This window comes from Tigriopus californicus, chromosome 8 (genome assembly GCF_007210705.1).
Source record: "Tigriopus californicus strain San Diego chromosome 8, Tcal_SD_v2.1, whole genome shotgun sequence".
Classification (NCBI taxonomy): domain Eukaryota; kingdom Metazoa; phylum Arthropoda; class Copepoda; order Harpacticoida; family Harpacticidae; genus Tigriopus; species Tigriopus californicus.
Genome location: NC_081447.1, coordinates 2,667,709 through 2,689,696, shown reverse-complemented (window position 1 = coordinate 2,689,696; position 21,988 = coordinate 2,667,709). Strand labels below are relative to the sequence as shown.

The 21,988-nt window shown below is 40.1% G+C and overlaps 2 protein-coding genes across 4 annotated transcripts; both read right to left on the bottom strand.

The window, feature by feature from the left end:
- Window positions 1–298: 298 nt before the first annotated feature.
- Window positions 299–4,159, bottom strand: LOC131885781 (organic cation transporter protein-like). Of its 2 annotated transcripts, XM_059233940.1 has the most exons (9): window positions 4,033–4,159; window positions 3,726–3,951; window positions 3,412–3,659; window positions 3,181–3,344; window positions 2,879–3,115; window positions 2,011–2,323; window positions 1,704–1,923; window positions 577–748; window positions 299–511 (listed from the first exon to the last, which is right to left on the bottom strand). In XM_059233940.1, the coding sequence occupies exons 2-9, from the start codon at window positions 3,905–3,907 to the stop codon at window positions 401–403; spliced, it is 1,647 nt and encodes a 548-aa protein (XP_059089923.1). In that variant the 5' UTR covers window positions 3,908–3,951; window positions 4,033–4,159; the 3' UTR covers window positions 299–400. The 2 variants fall into 2 exon arrangements, with proteins under 2 accessions (XP_059089923.1, XP_059089922.1); XM_059233939.1 differs by lacking the exon at window positions 4,033–4,159 and having other exon boundaries at window positions 3,726–3,992.
- A 147-nt stretch (window positions 4,160–4,306) lies between these two features.
- Window positions 4,307–21,837, bottom strand: LOC131885779 (folliculin-interacting protein 2-like). Of its 2 annotated transcripts, none has more exons than XM_059233936.1 (14): window positions 21,689–21,837; window positions 21,404–21,626; window positions 21,103–21,337; window positions 20,687–20,869; window positions 20,422–20,624; window positions 20,265–20,361; window positions 16,544–16,871; window positions 16,104–16,290; window positions 15,465–16,036; window positions 13,649–13,756; window positions 12,897–13,047; window positions 12,753–12,839; window positions 4,774–4,897; window positions 4,307–4,446 (listed from the first exon to the last, which is right to left on the bottom strand). In XM_059233936.1, exons 1-14 carry the CDS (start codon window positions 21,757–21,759, stop codon window positions 4,340–4,342), a joined length of 2,676 nt encoding a protein of 891 aa, XP_059089919.1. In that variant the 5' UTR covers window positions 21,760–21,837; the 3' UTR covers window positions 4,307–4,339. The 2 variants fall into 2 exon arrangements, with proteins under 2 accessions (XP_059089919.1, XP_059089920.1); XM_059233937.1 differs by having other exon boundaries at window positions 20,265–20,358.
- Window positions 21,838–21,988: the final 151 nt, after the last annotated feature.

The window sequence follows — 21,988 nt, the reverse complement described above, 5'->3', positions numbered from 1 at the left end:
GACCAAAACGCTATTGAAAGTTTGCTCTAGATCTTCCTCCTCCCAAGCAATTCATTCTTCTTTATCATGAGAAACCCAGGTTTAACAATTTCCTTCAGAAGTGTTTAGGCATCGAACAGTTTTGAATTTTGCTTAGATGCAGGCAATAGAATAAACATTTTTTCCATTAGACACCCCAGTACTTGGCCATTCATTCACATCACAAGATTTGGGTGCCTCGGATAATTCAAACTTAATTTTAGATCATTACTATTTACCTTTAAGGAACTCCGCAACACTATTTATCAGGCTGACAACGTTTCCAATCTTGTAAAGGGTTTAATAATTCAGAAGATAAATAAATTGAATATCACAGTGCTCAAAGAATCGGAAAATAGTTGAAGCAAAGCCTCTCGTATTCTCAACCAATGCTTTCGTGCACTTCCATCGAGTCCAGCAGCCCAACACATTCTTCTTCGCTCTCGCTCATGGATTCGTCCAAGACCAAATTTGGCATGACCTTCATCGGGTACTGAAACATCAAAAAGTTCATTGATTTCACCGTCTGTTTTTTCGGGTCCAACCCATCTTCCTCACATCGAGTTCCATGGCTTCCTCCAAAGTTTCAGGGAGAGCTTTTCCCGTAGTTTCTGGCAAAAGTAGCGAGGACACACCGGCCAAAATGGATGGAACGCCCATGACCAACATTGGCAAAGGTGACCAGATAACAGCTAATTCCGAGATGAACGATGATGTCATACCAAAGATTCTGAAATTGAGATGACAGTCACACTGATTGAACTGAGACCATATAGCAACCTTGGGGATGAATGAATGATTCATATGCCAAGATCTTGAAAGGTTTCTGCTCTGTCGCTTCAATTCCTTCGAGTTGTAAATGCCGGTGGATTGAGAGAGACCTGATTCAAGTTCATTTCATCGCATTTTTATGGGAACTTGAATCCCCTTGTGGGAACAGTAATTTAGTATGTTATAAGAAAAGTCATTCAAATGAATAACTTGAAGGAAGATTATGATTATTTGATCTAGTCTCAAACTACTTGTTGAATAATCCCTTAAAAGAAAGGTTCAATCTCATTCTTTTTCTTGGTCATCCATTAAATAGGGAATTGGAACTAGAATCGCTTACAAGTTGTAGGTCCATTTCAAAACATGGAACAAAGTACGAAAATTCACAAAGGCGCTCTCCATAGAATTGCCATAGATGATGCTGATGCAGAAGCCGCATTAAGATATCTAAAAAGAGACTCCTAATCTGGTTTTGAGCACCAGCGTATGATTCTAAAGGTCATTTCTTTCTGGGTTTCGCATCGGAAAGAAACCAAAGACGAGTAAGACCTTCCCTATGAGTTAAGTGGATTCTTCATTATGCAACAGTAGTTTGTGTTCTATCCCCATTGACTGTAATCAAGACTGAAAGTAGGATCTCGTTGGCCTACTTTGAAGTCAAAACTCAGCATTGCTATCAGGTATCAGGACTGCCTTTAAAGAAGCTCTTACTTTGATCAATCCAACACCCAAAACAGACATCTTTCTCATGGACATTCAAAGCCTTTGATGTCTGATGTTGGCGTCGGTGACACTTGCTCGAAAAAACAGCAACATTACTAACATAATTATCGTTTCCCAATGTGTGTGCCACGCCGTGTTTACCGGTTGGTTGAGGCACACATTGAGAACGAGAACAATGGCTTATTATTCACCTAGCAACCATGGAGCATGTTCCAACAGCTTGACTTCTCAAATTGGTTGGATAGAGCTCGGATGTCACCAACCAACACATACTGATTCCAAACGAGGCGCAATATTTCCCCACCAAATACAAAAGCAAGATCAGGGTTGAGTTTTGCTTGGGCACAAACGCCATGAGAAGGCAGGAAATGCCCAAACCAATGAATGAGGATGCCATGCATTTGCGTCTTCCTGTAATACGATTGAGAGAACAAATGAATGCTTCCCCAAGTCCACGGAGTCATTTAGGATTAGGCTCTTCAATATTTGATGACGCACCTAAGCTGTCAACCAGGAGGAACACGGATAAATGAGCTGGAATATCGGCTAAAGTGGTCACCACGTAATTGACAAAGATATCTCCGGCCAAGCCGTCGACGTTCAAGGCTAAGGCGTAATAGCTGAGGATCCCGGAGATCCATAGTCCCATCAGAATGAGAGTCTTCCGGTAGAAATGCGAGCCAAACATGTCATACACGGTCAGTTGAACTTCTTTGGCGGCCTTTGCTTCTTGTGAGATCGTCTGGAGGGCCGTCCGAATGGCTTGGGCATCCTTTTCGGAGATCACTTTGCCATTGGTGTGAGCCATCTCCTGGAAATGATGCCGAGGTAACTAATATGATCGAGATGCACGTCTAATATTCCACTTCGACCGGTTTGGACATGATTATTTTTGGACAACTTCCATTTGAGCGGAATTTGTCAAGGACCGGTCATAATGTTCATTTTCATTGTCCTTGTCTGGCTACATCTTATTAGCTGCTATCTCGAAGCAAATTGTTATGGCCATCATAGATCATCCGGAAATGTATTTTCGATGAAACAAGACTTCTCCTGCATCATTCTCCTACAAACCTTCGATCCTTTGGAAGGTTTTCCAAAGGCCACATAAACCTTTGTTGTTTCTCCAAAGTACAACTTGAAGAACCAAACCATCGACATAACAGATTTACCCTTATCCAACATATAGGACAATCCCACAAAAACCCTAATTTATCGACAATATCTTTGACGTAACGATCGCAGCTTGATCCCTCATGCGGCACAATCATGTATGGAGATGCATCCCTACTTCCCAATTTGTAGTTATGAGCAATTAATTAAAAAAGGTCGGCGACATACCGTGGAAATATTTTCCATGACTCACTTTGAGTATTGTTTCGGCTTCTTGCCATCGTCCATTGGTAGCTAACCATCGATAGGATTCTGGGATCACGAAATAGGTTGGAATAGCCAAAGACGACGTCACAGCCACAACCACGTGGAGCGTGGACCAATGGCGAAAATAGTACGCTAAAAGTGGTAGTGTAAAACCAATGATATGGCTCGTCAAGTTATTGAGAGTCAGAGCGACTCTTCGGTAAGATTTGCTGAAATATTCAATCTGAAAAGAGACCCTTTTTGGTTAAACGTTCTCAAATCATAATGACAAATCCAACTCTTGTGTACTTGAAAGTTATGGGCTGAAATCCAACTGAAGACTATGGTTGTACAAGCCAAAAGCCTGAGCACGATGTACAATTCGTAGTTGGTAGTAAATCCTCCCAGGAAAACACAGGGAACAGCCACGGTGATCCCAATGAACATGGCCTTCTTGCGTCCAATTTTGTCTCCTAGAAGATATGTCTTTTGGACTTGAATAGTGAGCTCGTCAAACACAACCCAAAGGTTGCTAGGTACCTATAGGACCACCCAAAAGGCTACCCAGAGTCAAGCCCATCATCATGACAGAACCCATGAAGTGTCTCCTTTGAACTTGATCACAAACGAGGTCCAATTCCGTTGTTATCGTGGCGGGAAATTCGGATCTATCATACACAAATTTGGAACAGGAGCTCGGCTCCTTTGAAAACTGGTCCTTTGAACAAACCAAAGAAGATCCATTCAATCGCTGGTACATGGAACACTCATCGTAGCCCATTGACTCCCTATTGAAACAGATCACTTTGGTAGCAATATGGTCTGGAACCGATGGTCAATATAAGATCTTTCACCTTAAGAAAGTGGATGACGAGTCATCAGAGGGAATGGAAAAAGCCAGGAAACTTGTATCAAATTGAAGGTCCGTTCCAATATCGCACCCTTCAATGAAACACCGATGAGGTGGGGTATAGGCCGTGAATAAGTGAAGGAGTAAGGGCAATCCTCCAGCGAGATATTGCGGTGTCAACCACATGGCCTTTTTCCATTGCCAGAGACCACCCCCTCCCACGATCTTGTCTAAAATGTAATCCAAGTCCATGACCTTGGCACTCATTATAACACTCGGGGGTCTGCAGTGTGGAACATCACTTTTTTCACCTTTTCAAATGCCACATCTCAGGATATTTTTTGACAACTGTTGATTCACATCACATGTATCAAGAGTCCGTCTAACAAGCTCAACCGAATACGAAATGCACCAATAAGTCAATAGATTGCCCGCTTCTTTCAGTAGCTAGCCCACCATCTCTGTTCGGTACAGTAGGTTGCCTCTGGGTGGCCCGGTTGGATGGAAGCAGGTAGAATCATAGGCATCTCACATTTGCTGAGTGAGAGGACCTTACAACAGTACACTTGGATGTGTGCTTAATTGGGTTCATATATTTTATTGTACATGAAATTAGAGTCAGACATTCATATCTTGGACGAAGCTCAATCCGAATTTCTTGCTGATTTCCGGAGTGTGAACGGAAGCAATGGCCATCAAGAGCTGAAGGTCGTTTTGGTCGATATCTGAAATACATTTTGGTACATACGTGTTTATCATATGCGTAAGGGAGAAATCTAGATCGTGAAATGTGATGTGAATATGACTCTCTGCAATGATGTATCACGTCCTCGCTAAGACTAATTGAATGTCCAGAGCTAGAAGACCTCTTTTTGTTTTTCCTCTCAGTTTTCCTGGTGTATACTGCAAGTACTGACTTTTTTATGTAGAAAATAGAGGTTAGATCTAGTCAAGTGTCTGTGCAATGTTTTCTCCAAGCGTCGCTCGGTTCTGAATTAATGGTAATGTCCTTAAAGGCTTAAATACGTTCTGAAGGATTTTGGGGTGCCGACCTAAATTGTCTTTGATGTTTTTCCTGAGGTTTTGTGACAGATCCGCGGTGGTGAGGAGATATTCCGAAAGTAAATAGGATTGCAGCAACATCCCTTGGAGGTGATCTTCAATTAGGCAGAGTATCTGAAAATGAGGATTTGAAATGAGGAATAGCTTCTGGTACAAGACAAAAGGTATAACACAAAGAACATAAGGATTGTTGATAAAGTGGCAACGTTTTTTAAATCTTTTATTAATAACGTTGACACAAAGAAGTATTCGGACACGGAAGTTTTGCTATTAAGTTTTGGAGTGTCTTTCCGGAACTTGATTCCCATTGGATCAAAGGGCTTTAAATAATTTCCAGATTCTCCATAAGAGGTGCCACTGGGAAGGGCTGTGAAGGAATGAAATACAAAAATCGAACCAATGTCACATGAGTAATAAGCAGTAGTGGCATGTGGACACTGTGTGAAATAATAATGAACAAAAATGATATTACAATGATGACAAATTTCATTCGCAATTGACAATTTCGTTTTTCCCGTTTGGCTGCAAAGCTCAATCGATGGATGATTCCTAACAAATTTGGCTGGCTTCCCTAGTGTCAGGGATTAAGGATTGAGTTTGAAGGCCAAACGTGAAAACAAAATCATTAATTGCAAACAAAATTTGGCGTCAGTGTGATAACCGCTTTTGATTGTTCACATTTCACACATAGTTTCCATTTGACTTTCTTACTTCGTCATGTGTAAGGGCTTGGATTTTGTTATTTCAGTCATGTTTCGTCTTTCCCAATGGCACCCTTTAGGNGCTTAATAGAGGGCTACCCATTATTTGCTTCATTTTTTTTTTTTGGTTTGGTTTGGTTTTTCACGGGCTTTTCTAACCGCTACAGGGAATGCAATCCCCAGTACTATTAAAATGAAAGGCTATAATTCGTCTATTTATTACCTTTCAATCTTTATATGATATTTGGTCTACCAACGAATTTAAGTTGGCAGACCGAGCTAGTCCTTGAATGTAGGGCTGATCTGGAATGCTATCTAAAAATTGGTCCAAGTCTGACTTGAAAGATGCTACCGGATCAACCAGGCCTACGCATTCCCTCCGAATATTAGAGGGAAGCAAGTGAAACAAAGAGGGAGCCCGAGAAAGAAGAGATGTGGACCTCATTGTTCGAACAAGCCTAGATTCTCGAGGGCTTGAAGGTGCTCTCAAAAGGCACATTAAGCCTGTATAGTCTCTAGAATTGACCCTAAATCCTGGGTTGGGACAAAGCTCATGGATGCTTTTGAAGACGAACAGTATCAGATATCAGATAATTTGGACCGTATTCGAAGCACTTTGAACCACTGGGGATCAATCACACCCTTTAAATTCGGAAATGATTGAGGTGTTGTCAACTCGCCATTTTGGATCTTCATATGGCCCAAGAGAGATTGAGATTTCCAACCCAGATCATGGATAGAAGTCGCCCAGGAGAGTTGCTAATCAAGACACCGGTTCCAGGTGATTCTCCAGTCTAATAGAGGAACCCTGGAACCTTGCATCACTCTGTCCACAATGATAATGGCTCAGGGGTTTTCCAGATTGGCAACAAGTCCATTGGATGCCATAAACCAGAGTCTATTTTTTTGTACTGACCACTCAAATCATCAACGGTGAGCACGAAGAGTATTGTTGTAAATTGCATTGTAAAATTGGGAATTGAAGGAGAACGAAGAAGGAAAAAACAGTCCAGGTTTCTTTCAGCTACAGAGGGGAACAGTCTAAGCGTGCAGGCGTGGAAAGGTTTACTTCACTTTATATGGTCTGTTGTTTCTTGAGGCGACCTATCAGGAAATGCTTGAAAGTTCCAACTCGTACCCAGATTGAAAAAGGAGAAGTTCCATCTAACAAAACTCTAGATAAAAAACGATTTTTCTCTAGTCTGAGTCCAAAAAGGTGGGCTTTCGTCCCTTATGTTATCGAGAAATATGGGCATCGTTTTCTTTTCCAAGAGAAGCAATCCATTAAGAACCTTCCTCATCAAAGTTGCATCAAAGCGGTGCCTAGTCTAGTATCTAAGACATCTATTTGAAGGTGCCATGGTCGATTTGAATAGGCTGAATTGGGAGAGAGGGATCTCCAAAACATTCCTTGAACCACTTCAATGATGAGAACGTCTTTCTTTAGGCCCGGATTCTAAATCTGTGAGTAAGACTCAAAGCTGGCCTAATATACCTGACAAAAAGACGCATGAGATGTATGAGGTCCTCAGTTGCAATTCTTTTGGGATGTGATCCACAAATGACTAATATATGCCGCCATTTTCAAGCAATAAAGGCACATTAACTTTGCTAATCCCATCACCTTGGTCTTTGAGGCACTGAACATCATAGAGTTCTCATCTGCCCAACTCACGAGCATATTCACATCTCTCTGTACGTAGGCACAATTGATCAATTTCATCTCTGATGATACGGTTTCATTTTGTGTCACAATCAAATTTTATGACAAGCGTTTTATGTTCCTGACATCTTCCTCCGTATTGCTCTTTACCTGCAAGAGGTCCATGCTTAAGCTCCATATCAAAGTATCGTCCATATACAGTAGGGGATTGTATTACTGTTTGAGACCTACGTTTCTATGTCTGCCATTGAAATAGCTGAAGAGAAGGGGAGAGAGCACGGACCCTTGAGGGCTCCCCAACACAAGATCAAAGTCCGGGAACTCAACAAATGGGTGACGTCGAGATCACATTCTGAGGTGTGACACCCGGGGGAACTGTGGTGGAGATGTCCCAACAAAGCGAAAACCTGCATTGCTCAGAATTGCAATTACGGGTAGAACAAAACGCCTTGCACTGGCACTTAGCCATGTCTTGCTCTCCTTTTCTCATGTATTGAAGCCTACTCCCAACCTGATAGACCTTATACACTTGAACCTGACATTGATGTAAAGCTTCACATAGGAATGAATAACTTCAAGCTATTTGCTAACAGTTCCTTCCTGTTGATCATATTTACGGAAAATTCCTTAGATTTGGGAAGTTTTAGGCACGTAATTTCCAAAATAGACACCTTTTTGCCCATGTTTTAGTCTGTTTAATGCCCAGGGTCCTTAGATTGGCAATCAAGCTTCTTGTACCTCGAACATGAACTGTTACTCAAACAATTCCCGAGTCTGGGATTTTCAGGAGCTGAGCATCGGATCATCCTGTGTTTCTAGTTACTCGTCACCCACGCTACCTCTGACGGCCAAATAATACCTGACTTGTACCATTGTATGGCCACCTTTTACGGTCTGTCAACAAGCTAGGACCTTCTCCATACCCTCGATCCGTTAATTCCGAGCTTGCTATCGATTCAATCCAAAGCTGAACTTTCGTCAAAGGCCAAAGTCACCGATACTTCTCTTTTCTTGGACGAGTGGAGGTCACCTTTCAAGTTGCGTCCATTATGTTGATGTTGTAGACCGGCTGGGTCTGAAACCATGTTATGAAGTATGTAGGAGATTGAATTGCTCAACATGAGACGATATTAGAGATCGTACAATCAATTCCAAAAGATTTTGGCAATAGAAAGAATTGAAGTTGGGCTATAACTTTTCCTTGAGGTGCTGGGTTCCTTTTTCTTGTACGAGTACACAGGCACAATATGAGCAATTTTCGATCACCAGAGTGATAATTTGGTCTACACTTACATCAGTTTCATAAAGAAAGCATGTACTTTCTGAAGACCAATAAACCAGTGGCTCTTTTGCATACAGGCAGTTGAAGCACACAACTTTGTAACACTGTGCCCTCGGCTGCAAAAATTGATAACATTTGCCGGTAACCCAGATGGAATAATTGTTTTGACAATGTCCATGATGTTTAAATCTTAGAATCTGTCGATAGATATAATGATTCGTGTTGATTTGAGAGGATATGGGTTTCTAAAAGACGATGGCCACCTCAAAAATTTACCACGAACGAATGAAGAAGAACATGAAACAAAATATTTCTTCAGAAAGTTTTCGAGGTAAACAGGATATTTTCATTGCTTTCAGACACGTCAGGTTTTCTCTAATGTTAATGGTACTACATCATTTTTATATTATTCGACATCTACATGAAAAAAGAATCCCATGTTCGGAATTTATGAACGGCAAACGATTTCATTAAATATTTCTTTTTTTTCTGTTTCAAAGATGATCATAAAACAACGTGATGCCAATGCATTTGATTTCCAATGCGATGCTGCAAGGTAAAGGAAATGTCCAATCAGTGGCCAAATTAAATAATTGACACCCAACATCAGATGGATGCAATAGGGGACTGGGATATAAGCTTCAGAATGTCAAAATTTTATTTTGGTGTTCCCATACGTACATGAACCCCTGGATTATATTGTTGGAACGATTCAGGCCTTTGAAGCCAAAACTCTAGATTACAAAGTGGCGACATCTGGCGTAAGCTTCACTTCACATCCGTCAAACTTATGATCGTCTCGTAAAATATTCTTTAAAAAACAAACAAAAGCTTGATGAGTCAGAGATGAAGATAGATCTTTATCTTAATGCATTTTTTTCTTTCTTTATCTCAAAATATTTATTCACAAATTATTGCCCCGTAGTGCGGACTGCCTTACCGCTACTGGAAAATTCCTAGCAATTAAAAATGGAAAACTTAATTTTTTAATTTAACTTAATATTCATATTATATCTGATCCACCAACGAATCAGAGTTACGAATCTGGCCAGTCCATGAATATAGGGTTGATTAAAAAAATTGGATCAAAAACTTGTCCAGGGGCGAGTTTTTTAAACACTCGTACCTCAGAGTGAGGGCTAAGACGTTACCAATATTGAGCATCCGCTCACACTTTGTCTAGTGTATTTTCATACCGGTTAATGTCCAAGCCCTTAACTCTGAGGTAAGAGCTTTAAAAAATAAGCCACTAGTCTGATTTATAGTATGCTAGTGAATCAACACCTAAACACTCTCAACGAATGTTTGAGAGGAGCTTTTGGAACAATCAAGGAGCCCAAGAAAGAAGAGAGTTGACCCACATTGTTCTAAATGTTGCACAAAATGCAACATACGTAAAGCGATGGAATGTATAAAGCAGCAAATGGTTTGGTTGCATTCTTTCATTTGCCTTTAAATTTGAGAGCCTGATCTTGCAGAGTCATACCAGGTGTCCCAAAGCCCGATTTGAGTGGTCTATCGTACATTTGGCACATGTTCTAGACAATATAAAACAACCCGACTTTGGGGCTGATGTGTGGGCCACAGCGTCGTGATAGTACGGCTTGGGAACGAATAAAGCCGTTTTCGCTCATCTTGGTCATGGATAGGAGCACCGTCCGCTTCTCAGTGGTCTTTCCATCCCGAATCCTGAATGATAAGGGGCAACTGTTGTCCGGATCGATCTGGTAGACGCGGCAACCTCTTGGAGAAACTTCTTAGGATTTAAGGAAATCTGCCACTTAACCCAGTTGTGAGCCGGGGGAAAGGGTCTCACTGTCCGGTTTAACCACTTGGTTTGGTCCCATTGAGATCCTATCTAGATTTTAGGCGTGTTTGAACTCAATTTGTGGGCTGGCGCTGAATTGGAGCAAACTCAACCTCCTCGCCCGGCATGTGTCCCAAGGGGGGCACCAGTCTCGCAGTTATTGTTCTGCACAACAAAATATTACTCATAGTGACAAAAAACGGTTTGATTTGAAGTCGAAAGTCATAGCTTTCCATTGATTTATGGAAACACGATGTTTCAAGGCTCATTGATACCGAAAGCCGTGTTTAAAAAATTGGACCAATCTTTTTGGGCCAACCGGTATGTTCATTATGAATGACAACAGCTGTCTCAACAATGGCAGAGTTGTTAGGTGGTCTTTATATTGTATAAAATACTGCTTTTCACCACTTTGTTAAGCAGTAATATGTTTTTGAGGCATTAAAGGCTTGACTTGTCCCATGAGTACTGAATTATTGATCGGGTCGGGAATTAACATATTTTAAGTTTCCAGCCAACGTAATGCTTTCGTCTTCAACTGAGCGGAGACTCGCTCGCTATGATTATTTACAGGCAAGTACATCGATGTATTCACAACGGCCGTGACAATTCAATTTGGTGTTTCCTGAACCACTCACTTTATCTAAATGAGTAGATGAAACGGTCGAAAGATTTTGCCAATTAAGAGGATTAGGCCACATTTGGGCCCAATAAGGAACAATAGAAATGGGATAAAAGATTTGCACTAACGACTATCTAAAGTATTACTTTAGGACCACTCTGGGTCAGCTACGTTTTAAAGGAAACGCTTTGAAAATGAATGTTATAAAACTTTCTAAGCTTTGATAGCAAAAATATAAATTTCCCATTTCATTCAAGTATTCTAGAAAAAGAACTTAGTGTTGATTCGATCCAGAGTTTGAGCGGGAAACCCATTAGAAGGCCTAGTGAATACTAGTAGTCCTTAGATTATTTCAAATTTTATTGCCACTTCCAAAAATGATTGAAAGTTTGATGAGCGTATCCAGTTGAAGGTGGGTAAAGCTTTTCAAACATGTGGTTGGATATATCGCACGTTTAAGTCCAGAGATAGCATCACGATGCTAACTCTATACAAGTCGATTGCCCAGCCACATCTTGATTATGCTTCACCTATTTGGGCTCCAATGAGTTCAGCAGGTTTGCAAAAGGTCGAACAAGTCTAAAGATGTTTCACTAGGAACATCACAGGATTGAGAGAGCTCTTATATTGGGAGAGACTAAAAAAAGTTTGGACTGTACAGTGTTCATAGAATAAGGTATGAAAGGTATCTGATACTGTACGTCTTCAAAGGCATCCATGAGCTTCGTCCCAACCCAGGATTTAGGGTCAATTCTAGTGACCGTAGTGGCTTTTGAAAAGTGCGTTTTGAGAGCATCTTTAAGCCCTCGAAAATCCAGGCTAATTCGAACAATGAAGTCCACTTCTCTTCTTTCTCGGGCTCTTTCATTGTTTAATTTGCTTCCCTCTAATATTCTTAGGGAATAAGTAGGCCTTGTTGATCCGGTTGCATCGTTCAAGTCAGACTTGGACATTTTTTTAGATAGCATTCCAGATCAACCCTACATTCAAGGACTTGCTCAGTCTGCCAACTCAAATTCGTTGGTAGACCAAATATCATATAAAGATTGAAAGGTAATAAATAAACGAATTATAACCTTTCATTTCAATAGTATTGGGGGATTACATTCCCTGTAGCGTTAGAAAAGCCCGTGAAAACCCGAACCAAAGAAATTAGGCCCTCTAGATCGAAAAAAGCACAATACTTCAATGAATGAACTAACCTAAAAGATAACAGCAACTCTAGCGCAATGGTAGAGCATCCATTTTCCAGCTTTGGTATTTCTAGCTCTAGTTCAATGCGGAACTATCCAATTCCAAGTACCTTTATGATATTCACTTTGTTTTCTGTTTTGATAGCTGAAAATGAGCCCTTGAGAGACAATAAAATACTACTAGGACCATCCAAGCGAGAGAGCTGAGCTCATTCCTCAAAACGGGGAAGTGCATCTTAGATCGAAAGAAGATCGTACTAAAATTGTTCTAAGGTATATCTAGGTAAGTTGGATCTTTTCTCCTTCACTTTCAATAGTGAGTTTCTGTTTTTGTTCAATAATAAGCCCAAGAAAGGGTGGCTCATTTTTCAAATTTCTGACAAGAAAAGAAAATATTGTTTCCACTTATCAAGTAACAGGAAGTGACGTAACACAATCTAGTTTCAATACAAATAGTCATCGAAATAACAGTCAAGTCGCATCGGAAGCAGAGCGCATTAACCGACTGAAACTGATACACCAGTTCTCATCTTAGTGCTCTGTCCACATTCCTGCGGTTCCAGCTCAACCTTTGCATTCTTAGCCTTAAGATCCAAATTCTGTCACCCCGATTATTCAAAACTCTTGTCTCCATGTGTTGGTCGTTCTATCAAATCTGCATTGTAAAGCCCAATATATCAACCTAATCGTAAAATTCTTACCTCTACAGGGTCTTTGTCCATCGCAGAAAGGAGAGAATCTACCATTTTGGCCACAATTGGAGCCCCGCAAAGTGGAAGAAGGCCGTTCTAGGGAATTGTTCACTTTATTCTCCTCCTTGCTTATCAATTGAGTTCAATTCTTACATTTTGTGATGAAATCTGGGAGACAGTAGAGGAACAAACTTCAGCTACGATGCAAGTTGCTTCCATAGGTTGCGGAAATAAGAAGCCTTGACGCTGAAAAGCTCTTAATTGGGATCGAAGGCTTGACGCGGAAATGGGCCCAGTCGACTCACTGAAACATACGCGACAATTTATTGCTAAGATCTCTGGCATGAATGAATGAATGATCTCAGAGGCCTCCATCAATGGCAACGCTTTTTATTGATCAAGGAAACTGATGAATTTAAGTTACACTACAAACATTCATTTGGAAACTAAGATTTATAATCTAAATTTGAAAAAAAAAAATCTTAAATGATCCCTGACTTCGAGATAACCATTAAAAGAGGAAATCGTTTCGGAGGTACACAATAAATGTACGACGAAAAAAATGGCATCTCATTTCCATGATTGGGATTATTACTGGGACAGAACAATCAGATCTTTTTCTGAATTGCCTTGACAGGTCTGGTAAGAAGGTCAGTTTGAGAAACCGTTGCTCCGCCGTAAGGGAAGGCACTGAAGTCTTTCCGGTTTCTTGTTCCTTCTTTCCTTGGAAACGTGCATCAGGTTCCAAATATCCCCTAGGGGAAAATCACATTCAAGCTCGCTTTATTGAGCTTTTTCTACAGCAAAACTTTCCTGCATGGAGCGATTACTTGCGCTATGTTTCGGTTAGATTGAGCAGATAGAATTTTGGTTCAATTCAGACCCTGGAACATGGATGTACTCACTTGACTAAAATTCCTTGAAGAACTGCTCCCGGCATAAGTGAAGATGTTGAATCATGGATGCAAGTAAACGCGTGGAGATTTTTGGGTCCTTTTGGTAAGATTTCGAATCTGCAATGTGGTTGTTGCATTCATCATGCTTGGCTTGTGTAAATGAACAATGAATTAGAACCCAGATATTGTGAGGTTCCTTGGGATGGCTCTGTTCTAAACGGATTGATATATACTAAGTGTACTTTGAAAAGCCTGTGATATTGCAAGAGTTGATAGGGGAAAATATATTTGCTAAGGTTCAATATCAAACAGAATAATCCAAATCTCCGATTTATTTGGGAGACCTTTTCAGATATCTCTTTGATCTACGCTTCACTTGGAGATGAAAAACATTTCCTTTCCGTCTAAAACAGGGTTTCAAATCCGCCAACTCAAACCATTGCCTGAAAAGCAAACGGAAAAGGGGACAAACAAACAAATGTAGCCTGATTTTGCAAATTGCCACTATACATCTAAGCGGTGATTCAAGATTAAACTTCCAGAACAATTACATGTGTTGTCAATACAACACCTTTAACTTGTCAGTCAGTCCCCCCAAGAAATCAAAAGGCAGTAGGGACACTTTTAATATCGATAGCTGGTGTCCGGGTGTTTGGAATAGATACTGTGATTGCTGCATTGGCAGGAAAATTCGAATTTCTCATGGAGATCACCAGTTTTTATATCTGGGGAAACCTACTTGTTTTTTTTAGAAATTGACCTCAGCCAATGTCATTCTTTGAAAGTGCGCAGTGGATTACTCTTAATGGGGTTTTATTTAATGAAATATGTTTATTCAATATTTCCAGTGTGTTCTAGGATCATATATGTGTCCGAGGAAAGAGATGGCAGGCGTCAACTTGAATTGTCAAGTGTAGGCATGCGTCAGGGGGTGCCAATCTCTTATCAAAATAGTGAAAATACAAATTTTCCCCCCACGTAAAATCAGCCGAAAGAAGCCAAAAATGCATGAAAATGTGAAAACGGCCCGAAGATGCAAAAGGTGCAAATAAAGGTCCAGGATGCAAAAAGATGCAAATAAGGGTCAAAGATGTAAATAAATCTTATCTGCATAGGTGTGAAAACATTAGTCATACGATAAGCAATTTTGCCATGAATCCCTACAGAGTTAATAGAGTGAAGATGCATTGATAACGATACCTATGAATTTGAACCAAATTTTACACAAAATGTTGCATTCTTTTACTCAAACCCTCTCGAAAAATACTATCTTTCCAAAACTATTTTAGAGCCATCGAAAGTTCACTTAGTTCAACAATCATTGCAAATTTCGCAACAATCTCTGAAGCTTCTTTAAATTAGTTTTTACAAAGCCTTCAAGAAAAGCCCAAATCTTTAAGATTACTTGTTGAATGTATTGACTTCACTTTTAGTGTTTTAAGTGACATGATATAATATTTTGAGCTATTTTGAGACTGCTAGAAAAAGAAAAATATTCTTTTACTTTTGTGTAAGTGACAATCGGTATTGATTGTTCGGGAATTCAAGTTGAAATATAACCAGGGCATTCTGGAGTTAAAAACGCTGAAAATTGCACCAACAAATCTTATAAAGCCAAATGATAGTTCCCAAGAGCACATAACTAAGTGTTCTCCCAATTTTCATTGAAAATGTCTTTACATTTTTTTGTATTTATAATGTTTTTAGACATGTAATTTTTTATGTGGGCTGGAATTCCTTAAGGGTTTGCGAAATGTTTTTGGGTATTTCCGTCAAAACTTTGCAGGGCCTTTGAACCACTGTGACACCTAAACTGAGTACTCACCTTGGCATTGGAAGCATAACATCCTCTCTGCCTTGATTATCAAAACAATCGAAAGAGGACCCATCTTCAGTACCACCCGAGATCATTGCGCCCATTCCCGAACTGTTACTAGAGCCCTCCTTCGTCAGTCTTTGAAAATCCTGGTCTTTGACCGAAGACCGCTCTTTGAAGGCCGCCAAAGTGGCCGGTGTCAATAGTCTTTCATTTTCACCCACAATAAATGTGACCTCCTCTGAAGCACTGCTCTGTCTGCGCAAGGGAGGTCGTCGCGTTCCTGCCTGAAAGCGATCACTATCTTCCAAATGAGCTATTGTAGTATGAACTCGCCGCATCTGATTGACTTTGGATCGTTGGGGGATTTCTCCAGAAGAAGGTGGGACAGCCGAAGGATTGGTGCCCACCGGAATGTGCTGAGTGATGATCTGGTCTAAATTGGGCACCTCTGTCTCGCACCGGTTCTTAATCACGATGGAACAACGGATAAAGTAGGAGAGTACATACATCAACGACTGAAGTAAGGATTCGTTGGCTCCAATTACCACGGTCTTACAAGCTCGGGGAGGAAAACCAATCTATCTCACGGAAAAAGTTCCATTGGAAAGCAACTTGGGAGCGAGCATATCAGAGCCCAGTACCTACCATTCCATAAAGCGATTTGTATTGGAGTTGAAACGGATTGAACCATACTGAAGAAAGCTTCTCCGCATTTTCTCCAATGTGAAACAGTTTTGGTGAAGTTTCCTCGGAATTTGAATGATCACCAAAAGATGGTCGTATTGAGCCCACCCATCCCAAATGATGAGTCAATACAGCCGAAAGGATATTGCTGAAAAGAAATGGGCACACCCGGATAGAAAAGAAATTGAAGCCAGAGTAAACAAAACTCGCGTTAGTTTGAAAGTCGTGAGTAGTCTTAGAAGAAAACATATCCCGTTCTCCCCGAAAAAAAAAGTACCAAACTTTGACAACATGGCCATACGAACGACAGATAGTCGGAAATTGGAAACACGAGCCAAAGGCTTTGCCAACTTTTGAGAGGAGGAGAGTGGATGAAGAGTCTTTCCATTCGATATGCTCACCTGAAGAAAAACATGTTGCTCTTGTGTTCCAGTTTGAGAAGTACTGTCCCCAATTCGTGAATGAAGAAATGCGGCTCGTTGTCTCTTTCTTCACTAATTAAAGTTTTCCCGCTAACGATGGTACATTGAGACACTTGGTGCCAAGCGAGCTCGGCGAGTCTTTGGCTTTGAAAGAAGCTTAGTAGGTCTGCATTGATCTTTTCCCAAAGTTTGTACATCAAATGGGCAAACTGCTGCTTTTGTTCCAAAGCGTCGCTTGTAGATTGCTTGACCCAACCTAGGGTTTCGTCTATGAACGACTGAGATTCTAAGAGAACCTGCTGAAGGTCTGAAAGGAGAATAACGACAATTTCAGACACAAAAGAAATCAGCTTTTTCTCTGGAAATTGAGTCCACTTGCACATTTATTCGTAGGGCTTATGTAGGCGTTGATCCAGTAACAGGATTGAAGTCACACTTGGACAAGTTTTTGACTAAAATTCCGGATCAACCTTATATTCAAGGATTAGCCAGATCAGCCAACTCCAATTCGTTGGTCGATCAAATAATATATATAAATAAAAGTCAAGTAAAATGAATAATCTTCTCGTCTTGAACTGCTGAGATTCCAATCCCGGTAGCGGTAAGGAAGTCCGCAAAAAAATACTCTCTACTCATTTATCACTCTTGGGAAAATTATCTTTTGTGCAATAGAAGGTCGCTTTTAACCAAGCTGACGTATGGAAAATCGTGTACTCGAAAGCCTCCTATATAGAAGAGTTTATTCAATGAAATATTTGATGATGAAAGATATGCCCCTAGCTCGTCCATGTACTCAAAACAATTATTGGTAAAACAATTCCCGTTAAAATGTGCTTTTGCTTCTATGAAGCGTGTTATCCATGGAAAAAGATCGAGCTTCGAACAATGATCTCAGTGTACATAGTACAAATGTTGTCGTTCATTTGTAAAAAACGAATTTATTATGGCGGTGCAAGGTTTATCCCAGTCTTTATTGCATTAGAAAATTAACGTTTTTTTACATTTTCAAAGCTTTCTAAAACGGACACTTCATTGTCACATTTTGAGACCTTAACATGCAAGTCATCCATCATAATTGTATGTACAGGGTGCTTGAGCAAACATGTACGTAGTACATTTCCGTCCTGTTATGGGCGGCGGCGTCAAACAAAGTCAAAACTGGAGTCGTTTTCTGTTGCTCATTAATTGTTTTTTCATGTTCAACTATTAACATATTTGCCAAAACAGAGCTACTTGTAAAGTCAATCAGTATGATTCGTTTCTATCCATCGTACGATTGGCGGCAAATTTCTTAATGTCGTAAGGGGGGCTCATTTGCAAAAGAAGCCTGCCAAGACTTTTGGAATCAACATTAACCTTCGATATTTTGGGTGGGACAACTTAGAGGGTTTGAATATTGTCACCATTCATAGAAATGCGATGATGACGTGAGAAAAGCCTCCCTAACAAAGTTGTCCTCCAAAAAACTTGAGGTGAAATTATTTAGACGGGAGTCTCCTTCATGTCCCGTATTGAGGCCGTCATTGGCATTAAAATTTACGTACTACCTTTAAACAATAAAGCTCTGTTGATCAACCTTGTATGAAATCTATTACAATATCTTCATCTCATTGCTGACCGTTAAAAATGTTCTTTATGTTATAGAAAATATACATCAAAAGCACAAAAAGAGGCGTTTTTGCTCGAACACCCTGTAGTAATATTTGGGCTGAATTTATCAATCCTGATATTCAGTCACCACCTTGATTAAATTCCAGCACAACACATGTAAGCAACAAGCCTAAGCTATAAGTCAGATTTTCTAAACCAAATTGGAGATTAAACCCATGGTCTTGTTACCATGGGCAATTTGATAAATTATTCAGGGATTCCAGTAATAATGGAAAAAAATGATACATGCAGGCCTCGTATGCGCCTTATTTCTCTATCGAGGCTTCAAAAACAACAGAAAAAAGATTTTTCCCTCGCCAAAACATTCGACTGCCCACAAATTCAGGACTAGTTCTCTATAACGCATTTATAAAGGATACGTTGATTTACGGCGCAAAGTATTAGGGGATACTGGTCCTGTCCTAATCTCATTCGATTACACAAGAGGGCGGTCATATGCAAATAAGCACGGTGGGCATCTCATTTCTGGACACGTTTTTCCACCCTTGGCCAAAAAATGTCCAACACTGTCCAAAAGTGCGCGGACACCATTCATTCATCATTGATGATGCTAGAATAGGTCAATAAAAAATGTTGTTATTAACTTTTTGCAAACCAAGGGCACGATTTGATAAAAAATCAATTTCTTTACTTCTTTCTCCCACTTCAGAGTTCAGACAGAAAGATGGTGCAAAACGGCCTCAAGCCAATGGCCCATAAAGTTGGCAAAAAGTGTCCAATAATTGGGATAGCGTACTTTGGTTAAAAAAATGTATGTGTGTGCGCTTGACTTCTAAGTGTCCTAATACACTTTTTTGAAAGACAGATGTAATATTATATTTATATCTAAAATCGTGTGCATGGCGTATTGAATCATTGGTTCAAAAAAAACAAGGTTATGGGTATATATGATTAGAATGACCTTGTACAATATATAAATACTTCAAATGAAAGATCTAGCCCACTTGCTTATTTGAAGTGTGAAAATGGATAATTTTCCATGCTTTTAAGTTAGTTTCAGTTTACACAGAGCATTTTTGTTCGTTTTGACGTCACAAAAGGAAAAGCAATCCTTTGTGCTTTAAAAAAATCCAGATGACACCTCAAAAGTATAATGTTTCACTTGAAACTATTTAAACGTATATTGACAAAAAACTATACCATAAAGCTCATCAAGTGCACTTTTAGGTCATACTTCAGATGGATATATAAAGCAGCTGTTAAGCTACTGCAACTTTTGAGACCTAACTTTTGCCCAATAAGACCACCAAATGCTCGTAAGATATATTATATACAGTTTATTAACAGATTAAATACATTCATGATCACGTGAACTCAGATAAGGGATATTTGCTCAAAATTATGATGACACACTTGCTCAGAATAGTATATAAAGTTCCTTAAAATACATAAAAATGCATATTTTGCAATTACTCATTATTGGTCAAATGTTTTTTAAAATAATTTTCAAATTAGTTACTAGCCCGTGACTTTGTGTGTGTTTTAATAATATATTATGTTTTGTAATTAAAGGCCTTAATTTTGTCGGTCAACATATTTCGTTTCTTGAAGTAGTTCCATGACCTAAGGTTCAAAACTGATTGCCTGTTGAATTACTTTTGAACACCTTATATTTACACTTGGAACCTTGGAAATTAGATATTATCAAACATATTTCAGCAACACAAATGAATCAGAAGTCTCTCTTGAGACTTTGGTCCCTTTTTTAAATTTGTGATCTGCTTTGATGCATCCATAAATTTCATATGCTATTCTCATATCTTTTTGGCACCTTCGAGTCGTTTCTCAATAAAGGCTTTAAATGGCGTTTTTCTTTATCCTTCTCAAGGGCGGGAGGAGCTAATATAAATAATCCTGAATAGGGCATGTCAAGTAAAAGAAATTCAGGGAAAAATGTGGTCAGGCACGCCATTTGGAAAGGAGAAGTCAAAACTAAAAAGAGGAGATAAGGGGGTCATGCGAATTCAGAAAATATCTTCAGATGATATCAAGCAAAACCATTACAGAGCCTAAAGAAATGAAAGCTTACCCATAGGACAGGAAATCAGAAGACCCACCCCTAGCGTGGTGTAGTCTGGTGAACTTGCAGCTGGAACTCTGACTTGTAAATAATCCACAAAAGACTTCTGGAACAAGTATGAAATGAGTTACGAGCTAGGTCAAAAAACAGGACATGTGTGGCTCACATTTACATCCTTGGCCAAATTGTCAACGGAGGGCACGTTCAGACTCTCCTTTGAAGATGGCGTTTCTACAACTGCGCGGAAAGAGGAGTTGGATGTCAAAGATCCCGGTTGACAACTAGGAAGTACTTGGGGTATCGATCCCAAAGACCCAGTTTCCATCATGGATCTGACTCTCAATTGAAGACTCAGATCACTTTCCCAGCCTGCCAATCTCGAACTGTTATTGCATCGTTGGTAAGATCTCATTCGTAAGGGGGGGGATTACCTTTGCTGTCCACCTCTTGGAGATGGCCCGAGTGGTAAGATTGACCCATTAAGAGGTGATCGATGCTGGAGCAATTGGACCCTTCTGTGGGCCTACTCGCCGTGGAATGAGCATATATCCCGGAATCCGGCCGACTCACTCGAGGGGATGGAAAATCCTGGAATCCTCGAGGAACCTGCAGTTCTGATTATCAAAAAAGTTTGATCACTAGGGTTGCTCAAAACATACAAGTATATATTCTTTTATTGACAACAAGCAACTCTGAAGTATCAGATTTATATTTGCATTTTCGTTTGCATTTTCTTCTCCATTTCAATGATCATTTTTTCTGCTACATTTTAATGTGCATTTTTTGAACAGCCCTATTGATCATTTAGAATGTTTTGTACCGAGTGAAATGCCCACAACTCACTTACCCGATGGAGATGTTCCATCAAGAGAAACCGTGCTCACGCTACTGCCAAAGGATGAGTTGAAACTACTTCCATTTGAAGCGCTTTTGGTCTTCACAATATCGGTCAGAAATGACAAGAGAATGTCTTCAGGGTTGTCCATAGGGAAAAGCTTAAAATTCCTGCCTCCGTGAGCCACCGGTACACTTCCGAAAATCATTTCGGATATACGGTTGACATCCTTCTTCTTAGGCTGATACTGGACGAGAGAGATGAGTGCGACTCACATGAAATAAAAGCATTAGATTGGAAGTTCTCATAATACCTTGTAGCCGTACTTTTCTTCAAAAACTTGCACGAACTCTTCGCGTGGTGAAAGTCCAACATCTACGGTCAAATCTTCACGAATCACCGTGTCCGAATCAAACAGACATCGTCTGGCCTTGGACCGACTTTCACGGAAGACGATTAAACGGAATTTTGTAATTTCTCCAAGTTCTGCCTGGTCTTTCAGGCTGGTTTCTTGGAGCAAAGTGGTCCAATGTCTCCTGATAAAAGGTCACTTGATGCTATCAGTGCCGCACGTTTACGGATATTTACTTGTACTGACCTCTTGGTGTTTTCAATCGGAGTGGGCGTTGGCCTCAGGGGCCAAATCTTACTCCAGAAATTGGACGCCATTTGCCAGATTCGATAGTTTCCGTTTGTTTAAGAGTACATTTCATGCACCAACTTTGCGCCTGAAAATTTTGTCATGTGATGTTTGATTCCCACGCCCGATTTTGGCGACATGCCAAATATTTGCGTCACCCGACTTTCGTAATTTAAGCTCCGCAACACATATGGCCGTTTGTATCCAAAACGACATTTGCGTACACTTTTGTCTCATGGCGGAGGCAAAATGACAAAA

Bases quoted from the DNA above. Each gene is read 5' to 3' on its own strand.
- LOC131885781 (XM_059233939.1), bottom strand. From the start codon at position 3,988: ATGAGTGCCAAGGTCATGGACTTGGATTACATTTTAGACAAGATCGTG. The intron at 3,660-3,725 runs GTGAAAGATCTT...CTGTTTCAATAG, and splicing joins TCGTCATCCACTTTCTTAAG to GGAGTCAATGGGCTACGATG. The intron at 749-1,703 runs GTGAATAATAAG...TCTCAATTTCAG, and splicing joins ACATGCTCCATGGTTGCTAG to AATCTTTGGTATGACATCAT.
- LOC131885779 (XM_059233936.1), bottom strand. From the start codon at position 21,759: ATGGCGTCCAATTTCTGGAGTAAGATTTGGCCCCTGAGGCCAACGCCC. The intron at 13,048-13,648 runs GTGAGTACATCC...CGTATGTTTCAG, and splicing joins CTTCAAGGAATTTTAGTCAA to TGAGTCGACTGGGCCCATTT. The intron at 12,840-12,896 runs GTAAGAATTGAA...ACAATTCCCTAG, and splicing joins CCCAGATTTCATCACAAAAT to AACGGCCTTCTTCCACTTTG.